Source organism: Armigeres subalbatus, chromosome 1 (genome assembly GCF_024139115.2).
Source record: "Armigeres subalbatus isolate Guangzhou_Male chromosome 1, GZ_Asu_2, whole genome shotgun sequence".
In the NCBI taxonomy this organism is placed as follows: Eukaryota; Metazoa; Arthropoda; class Insecta; order Diptera; family Culicidae; genus Armigeres; species Armigeres subalbatus.
This window is the reverse complement of record NC_085139.1, coordinates 68,013,950-68,022,670: the sequence shown is the minus strand read 5'-3', so window position 1 is coordinate 68,022,670 and position 8,721 is coordinate 68,013,950. Positions and strand designations below refer to the sequence as shown.

The 8,721-nt window shown below is 42.3% G+C and overlaps 1 protein-coding gene across 1 annotated transcript; it reads right to left on the bottom strand.

Moving 5' to 3' along the window:
- Window positions 1-279: 279 nt before the first annotated feature.
- On the bottom strand, window positions 280-2,732 carry LOC134210376 (serine protease grass-like). The gene is made up of 4 exons (XM_062686453.1): window positions 2,544-2,732; window positions 2,056-2,372; window positions 1,910-1,994; window positions 280-1,462 (listed from the first exon to the last, which is right to left on the bottom strand). Exons 1-4 carry the CDS (start codon window positions 2,599-2,601, stop codon window positions 459-461), a joined length of 1,464 nt encoding a protein of 487 aa, XP_062542437.1. The 5' UTR covers window positions 2,602-2,732; the 3' UTR covers window positions 280-458.
- Window positions 2,733-8,721: the final 5,989 nt, after the last annotated feature.

Below are 8,721 nucleotides of genomic sequence, written 5' to 3'. Positions count from 1 at the left end.
GTACTAGTTGACCCGGCAGACGTTGTCCTGCATAGTAGGCGAAAATGTACGTTGTGAACTGGTCATGCGAAATTTCCATACGATTCTTAATTTTAGGTTTTCACAATTTACTCAACGTTACTCGCGATTTTTGCATTAGGAAATATCATATAAACCCGTCGGAAAGTATAACGAACATATCTGCTGAAGGACTGAAGAAAATCCATCCAGCCGTTTTCGAGTTATGCGGATACGAACACAGACCATTTCATTTTTATTATATAGAAGAAGATTGCAAAATACAATTTTTCCTCAAATGCTTTATTGTCATAAAATAATAGGATCAAAAAATATAAAGATATTTGGTTTATTAATGCACAATTCAGCCGCTGTAAAAAACCAAAAGAGCCATGTTCCCACCTTTGCACAAGTCGTGCTCTTTTCATTGTTATCTTTATATTAGACTTTTATTTTAGACGCTAAATGTCCATATGATCGAGTATCCACTGCATGTGATATCCCACAAGAACAGACAATCCCGCCGCAGTGTCATCCACAGAGCAGCTTTTGGCCCCGGCCGAGATCACCCCGAAGAGCACCATACGGAACCGTTTACCGTTCTGCACGATTTGCTGCAGAGGTCCTCCCGAGTCACCAGCGCAATGCCCTTCTTTATTGGCACCTCTGGCGCAGATCATTTGCTCCGCTTTGCAATAGTTCGGCCGTTTCTCTAAAATCTGCAGCGTTGTTTGCATTAAAATGTCAGGGAAAATGTCGTTGCTCGTAAGGCCCCATCCGGATGCAACCAGTTTCGCGGGCTTCATCATCAGCCACTGCTCCGTTATGGGAAGACAGATGGGATATATTTGCCCGGGTATGATCAGGGCTGGTCTGTCGAGCTTTACCAAAGCGATATCGTACGAACCTTTCAAGTGTTTGTTGTATTGCATGTGTGGAATCCACCTAGCGATCGCATATTCTCTGATCTTCTGTGTGCAATTCTTCCCCACGCAGTCGATGACATTGCTCAGGTCATGTTCCCCCAGTCGAACAGCAAAAGGGGTGCTCCCCGGTTTGGAGCAGTGAGCTGCAGTCAGAACATATTGTTGATGGATCAATGAGCCGCTGCAGAGTGTAGTTTTCGTACGCCCCCGGTGGTACATCAGATTGGCCATCCACGGAAACTCTCCAAGGACAGCTTGCGTCCCTTCCAGTATGCGATCCTCCAGTGACACGGTACCGCATTTATCGGGAAACAGTTTCTTTGCTTTGGCATGTCTGATCAAGGCATCTGGTGCCGCGGGATCTGCGCAGCATATAGAAGTACTGTCCGGGGTATCCGAGAGGCATTTGTAGTGCGAAGGGAGATTTTCATACCGGAGGAAGGGGTTCCGTTTGATCACTCGGGCATGGAATTCGTCGCAGAGGCGCAACGGAACGCATCGACCGGATTTATTTTTTTTTGTCTTGCATGTTGGGAAAGCTGAAAAGAAAATGTTTTGTGAGATGGAATAATAGATCAAAATAGTGTAAAAGGAGATTTGAGTGCCTTTTGGTAAATTCCAAAATTGCAGCTATCCTCTGCTAGAATTTCTATCATTGATACGCCTAGATTGAGCTTGCCCTTATTAAAATTCACGCAAATAAAAACTTAAAAACATACTACGCATAGGTAGGTACCTATAATTACTATTCGCGATCAGACTCTCTAGTTCGTAAAATTATTTGCCATTGTAGAACAAGATAGACAAATATACGCAAACCAAGTATCCCGTGTGAACAAGCATGCAAATGAGCCCAGCCTTCTATCATTGATTGCGTTTTCTCAAATGAAAACAAGAGATCAAAATGCGGTGTTTCCCACTGCAGGAACGACGAATGTATCAGCAAAGCACTCAATTTCTTTGACGTAAATTCCCACCTTACTCACCGTTATCATTCCACGACTGAGGAATCTTCGTTGGCGTTACTTCTGAAACCAGGTTTTGCAATTCCAGCGGACAGCAGTAATAGTTCTAAAATTTAAACGGCAAAATAATTTATATTCCTGTATGTAGATTGACTTTCTCAACATACCTTACGGTTCTCTTGGTAGCATAATCCCGCAGGATTCTTCCACTGGTTGTTTCTTGTGATGTCCTTACGGTTCAGCAAGAAATCTCTTGTGAATTTTCCACATTGCTCTTCTGGTAAGCAGGTTCCCGGTCCAGTCGTCGCAATAGTGGTACAGTTCCTATGCAGAGTAGTATCTCTTCTATCGCAACATACACCACGCTGTTTATTCTCTAGAAAACACTTGTGGCGCTTCCCTTGGCTACTGCTCTGGGCGAGACAGTACTTATTCTGCACACAGATGCCCTTACCAGCTGGACAGCCACTATTGTTGGCAGCGACTGTGGACAAAAAACGAACGAAAAAGTGCCGGAATAATTATGAGCTTCCATCTAACAATTGTCATTCGAACAACATACAGGATGTCATTCCATTCTGAATTGTTAAGACTAAGAGAAATTGGTTACGAAGACCCATTTTCTTCAGGTTCACTTATTCAAAAATCAACTAACCCACGCACAGCAGGAGAGCCACCGGCACAAACGAGCTTGCAATCGTTGTTATTCCCATGTCGGGTGGTTTCCCCCTAATCGACTTGTTTGCCTGCCGCAACGCATCGAAACGCGCGAATCGTTTGCTCGATCGAGGGCGACAGCTTCCGAGCCGTCTCGGGTTCAACGCGGTACTAAGACGCCGGCCGGGCAAACGAGGCACATTTATGCATATTCCGTGAACGATCTCGCGAGACCAAGTGTCGCTTGATGCTGGAGCTTATCAATGTAATTTAAATAAAATAATGGCATATCGAGGAATATTTAAATATTTCTGCGGTATTCCTAACAGAGCAACGGAGGCGCGGTGTCACAATCTCGATTATTATCGAAGATGCTTGTAGCTCTGTTGTCACAGTTAGTCAACGATATGAGAATAAGCTTCGGGGACATTTTTTGTTCTTCTATGGCTCTACATTCTAACTGGGACTTGACCTGCTTTTCAACTAAGTGTTCTTTTAGCATTTCCACAGTTATTAATTGGAAGTTTCCTATGCCCGCAATTGCATGAGTATGTATCTTGTGTGCTAAGTACAATGGATAGACTATGCCCAAGGAAGTCAAGAATGTTTCCCACCCAAAAAATCCTGGACCGGACCGAGAATTGAACTCGCCATCTCCGGACTTACAATCCTACGCCTTTGTACGCAAGGCTATCTAGAGACCCACAATTGAAATTGTTACTACTATTTATATATGTCATTGTCCAACTTTTTGAAAGAATCTCAATAATAGCCTTGATTATAACGCCGTGCGAGTAACCCCTTTCTTCAAGCATATTCTTAGCATTCTGGGTGACTCATCGCTTCCTGACCGGTTACTCTACTACATCAGGGGAACCCTGGCGTCAGAAAATGTTTCGTACAATGGCAAATCAGCCACAGACTTCCAGATAAGAATTCATAATCAAGAATACATGTACAGGGGTTAGACAAAAAGGTTGAGATAGGTAAAAATAAGTCGAAATTCAAATCAGCTAAACTTTGCATATAATAATCCGATTTTGATAAAACCAGGACCATCAGAAGCGGACACTCTTCTTGTATACTGTCCCGCTGCAAAACCTGAGATTGGTCCTTGGCCACCGGAAATGTTCCGGGTTTTCCGAGGGTATGTTCAAGATGCATTTTTTCCACTGCTTGTCACCAGAACTAATATGCCGGCCAATGGTGGCTGTAGATCGAGAATCCATCTAAACTACACAGAGATACGGCCATTTCCGTAAAAACGGTACCGGGAACATGATGAAATGATAACAGATCGGAATAATGCAAATATGAGTGTCTGACTTCATGAATTTGCGAGACGATTATTACAGAAACATTTCCAGAATGATAGTGTCCACTGCCACCCTTATAGCAGGTTCCATGGGCCTTCCAGGAGGGGCCGGTTTTGGCACCATCTGGAACCATGCATATATGGGTGTCAAAATTCATGTTTTCCCAAGACGATGAATATAGGATCTTTATTAGAGATATATTTTGAGGACTGTAAGACTCTTTGGCCAATTTGTAACAGGTTCCGGAAGTTCTGCGAAAGTGACATTTGTTCAGGGTGTATGGCCAATCCCGTATCGTTTTCACGAAAATGGCCATATCTCTTTATTTATTTATTTATCCATCAACAGGCTTAAAATAGCCCCAATGATGTTGGTAATAATATAAAACAAAAACAGAGATACAAATCAGGTCGGCAAATAGAAGTAAAACAAAATAAAAATAGAACAAAAAATAACAATCAATAATCTACATTCATCATCTAATACTGTTACGGACACCTGTTAGAAAAGAATGACGAAAACTTATGACGAAGCATATCACGTGTACTGTTGAAGTCGAACAACGGTGCCACTCTATTAAAGATCCGTTGTAAGCCACTAACTCCTCCTTGCAGGCCATAATTGGTACGTCGTAGAGGCAACCGAAGCATTACACTGTTGCGAAGCGTGCGTTGTTGAACGTTAATATCGATTCGCTCCAAGATAGCTTCACAATCGATTCGACCTTGAAGCGTATCAGCAATCGTCATAGCTCTTGCTGTATCTCTTCTGGTGCGGAGCAGCTCAAGATCTATTAAACGACATCTGCTCTCGTAGCTCGGCAACTGGAACGGATTCCTCCAAGGAAGCTTTCGAAGCGCAAAACGAAGGAAGCGGCGCTGGACGGATTCTACTCTATCAGAGCCATTGTTGTAGGCCGGGCTCCAGACTGCTGCACAATATTCCAGTGTGGAGCGAACGAGGGCACAATACAAAGACTTCAGACAATATATATCGGTAAAATTTTTCGCTGTTCTGAAAATAAATCCCAGCGTCTTTGAAGCTTTCTCGACGATATACGAGACATGCTGCTTGAATGTTAATTGCGAGTCTAAAATAACTCCCAGATCCTTCACTTGATTTACGCGCCCGATTGTGGTACCGTGCAGGTTGTAGGCGAATGTGATCGGTTGCCTCTTTCGCGAAAAGGTGATGACGGAACACTTGGTAGGATTCAGTGTCAAGCGGTTTAGCAGGCACCAACTGGCAAAGAGATCTAGTTGCTCTTGCAGATAGTAGCAGTCGGCGATTGATTGGATCAAAAGGAAGATTTTTAGGTCGTCAGCGTACGATAAGCGGGGGCTCTTTATGATCAAATGCGCATCGTTGAAGTAGAGTAGAAAAATCAGTGGACCTAGATGACTTCCTTGAGGTATACCGGATGTTGCAAAGAAGCAATCAGATCTGAAGTCTCCAATCGCTACCATCAGTTGTCGGTCCGACAAATACGATCTAAACCAGCGAAGAAGGTTGCCGCAAATACCGAATCTATCAAGTTTTGCTATCACGATGACATGGTCTATCTTATCAAATGCGGCGGATCTCTGCGTATACCTATCGGATTTTCGATCTGTAGCCAGCATTGGTCAGTATATTAGTTCTAGTTTCTGGGGAAAACATAAAACATGATGGCAGTAAACGTCATATAATATGACAAGCAGCAGAAAAAATGCATTTTTAACCAATACCAATGTAATGCCAATAAGAAGAAGAAGAAGATGTATCGCGTCAGCCATACCCAAGGTGGTAGCCCCACCAGCGCGTGACCCGGTAAGGTAGCTTACTGAAGCCTCTCAAATACCACGAAAAATGGAGATAGAAGAAAAAGAGAACGTTATTTTTGGCAACCGAGCCGGCAACATTTGTGCCCGCCATCATTTGTTACCTTAGATGAATTGAGGCAGGGTGATCCACTCTCGAATTTACTGTTCAATATAGCGCTCTAGGGAGCGATTAGGAGAGCTGGTGTGCAAAGAAGCGGTACCATTATCACAAGATCACATATGCTCCTGGGATTTGCGGACGATATAGATATTATCGGGATTGATCTCTGTGCAGTGGAAGAGGCTTTTGCGCATTTTAAGAGGGAGACAGCGAGACTCACGATCAATACCAGCAAAACGAAGTACATGGTCGCCGGCAGTCAACGTGGGTTCATTAGTGGTGGTGGTAGCGAAATGGTGCTGGATGGTGAAAAATTTGAAGTGGTAGAAGAATTTGTGTATCTTGGAACATTTGTGACGTGCGATAATGTTTCCCGCGAGATGAAAAGGCGTATTGCAGCTGCTAATAGGGTTATTACGGACTTCGTAACTAGCTTTAGTTCTGTAGTCTGCAAATGAAGACAAAATTCGCTATGTAGGGTGGTTCAAAAAATCGATTTTGCTCCACAGTGCTCATCTGATTCTTTATCGTGTTCTGAGTGTCCTCTGAAAATTTGAGCTCATTTGGATTAAAACTGATTTAGCACAAGAGATTTCAAGTTTGCATGCAAATTAGTATGGGGAAATTTATTTTTTCAGTATACTGTAAATGACGCTTTCGCATTAAGCGCAGGTTAAAAGAAAACCTACATAGCTAAAAGGAATACTCAACAGCTTTCACCTAACGAAAACCGCATGTTGATTGATCGCCCAGTAATTAGTAATCGATTTTAATACAGGATGCGAATCTTTAGTCATGACATGATCGTTAAACTTCTTTTTGAGGGCATCACTGAAATGTGCAGTGCAACATAGTAGCCTGAATTTGTGTGTGCTATCTTTCGCGCCACGAGCAGCAATGTTGCCTGTTGAAGAGTTATGCAATTAGCTCCAGAAAACCATGGTATAGATTAAATTCGATTACTAATTATTGGAACGATCAATTAAGATGCGGTTTTCACTGAGTGAAAGATGTTGAGTATTCCTTTTAGCTATGTAGGTTTTCTTTTAACCTGCGCTTAACGGGGAAGTGTCATCAACGGTATAATGAAAAAATAAATTTCCCCATGCTAATTTGCATGCAAACTTGAAATCGCTTGTGCTAAATCAGTTTTAATCCAAATGAGCTCAAATTTTCAGAGGACACTCAGAACATGATAAAGAATCAGATGAGCACTGTGGAGCAAAATCGATTTTTTGAACCACCCTAAATGTATACTACTCTGATTCTTCCGTTGGCTTTATAGGCCATGAAACATTGACGTTAAAGGAGGCTGAACGGATAGCTTTCGGAGTATTTAAGCGTAAGGTGCTGCTGACAATACTCGGCGGTAAACAGGAAAACGATATCAGGCGGCGTCGCATGAATCACGAATTGTACCAGTTGCATAAAGGGCTGAATATTATTAAGCTCATACAACACGGCAGACTACGGTGGGCTGTAAACGTTGTTCGTATGCCGGAAAAATGTCAAGCGAAGATAATAATTGGTAGAGCACCTGGAAGAGGTCGTAGGCTTCGTGGAAGGCCGCGTACACGATGGCTTTTTGCAGTTGGGCGCTCAACCTGAGGGCGCTCAATGTTCAGCGCGACTGGAAGCGATTGGCCCAGGATCGAGTCCAGTGGAGTTCGAGCAAAATCAGGGTCTTAGAACAAAACAAACCATCAAAACTTTTTTTTTTGTTAAACATCTTGGCTGTGCATATGCACAGCACATGTTTCGAAATGGACAAATTTATATGAAATGTGCGAAAAAGAATCACGTGTCTTGGAGGGACTCGAACCCTCATCCTCATAGGGGTTATCACGCCTATCTAGAGAGTAGGAGGTTGAGGTTTCGAGTCCTTCCAAGACACGTGGATTCTTTTTCGCAAATTTCATATCAATTTGTCCATTTCGAAACATGTGCTGTACATATGCACAGCCAAGATATTTAACAACAACGAATGGGTTTCGGTACTGCCGAGTTGCCGAATAATATGCAATTAATTATCGAAACTATTCTTTTCATAAAATGCTTTCAGATCTGGAATGCGGAATGCACTGTTGTTCCACCTATTGCAGCGCGCTACCTTAAGGTCACTCCTTATTGAATCCAAGCTTCAAAGTGCTCGCGTTTTCGTGGGCACACCACTCGATACGGAGGCGGCGCACAACTGTCATCTTTGTTAATTTAGCTTTGCTGCGTCGCAGCAAATTCGGGACTACTCAAAATTATGAGTTGTCCTGCTTCTACATACTTATGGTATGTACGTATTCTGGTTGCTAGAAGCGAGATTTTAATAACATTAGTTATGCCATATCACTGACTCCAACTACGATGTGTCAATCAAGCTATGCTGACTTGATAAATAGTAGGTAAAATCAAAATTAGGCCGATAATTCCAAAAATTTGAAGGAAGCACATCAATTACTAACGGATTAATCACTGACGGGCGTAATTTGATACTTTCCTTGCAAACATGTGTGTTTGTCAGGGAATTCACATAAATTAATAATAATCAATAATTGATGATTCAGTTGACAAACTATAAAAGCACAGAAAGGCTAAGGGCGGTGATATGCACAAAAACCACCAACTCCTTACGCTATCCGTGTGTCATAGCGGAACTTCACCAACGGTTTAAATAAGCGATTTAAGCTCAACTACAGAACAGTGCAAAATGCGGGTTCACATTCAGCCAGATTTATATCAGTTGTATTTTTTTGATTACATGTGGGAGACACTTACCAGGCAATAGCTTAACATCGTACGTCACTTTATTTCTTATCAAATTAAAATGATAAAATGTAAAAATTGTAAAGAATCAACTAAAACAGACCATCGATGAAGTTGCTCCAATCGTTTATATAAATTCAACCCGGTTCCACATGTGCGCGGTAACCCAACATAGAGAAT

What these genes read in the sequence shown, in the direction of transcription:
- LOC134210376 (XM_062686453.1), bottom strand. Translation starts at nt 2,601, where the DNA reads ATGGGAATAACAACGATTGCAAGCTCGTTTGTGCCGGTGGCTCTCCTG. An exon ending in GGCTCTCCTGCTGTGCGTGG is followed by an intron (nt 2,373 to 2,543) that starts GTTAGTTGATTT and finishes TTTTGTCCACAG; the next exon opens with TCGCTGCCAACAATAGTGGC. An exon ending in TCAGTCGTGGAATGATAACG is followed by an intron (nt 1,463 to 1,909) that starts GTGAGTAAGGTG and finishes TTTTCTTTTCAG; the next exon opens with CTTTCCCAACATGCAAGACA.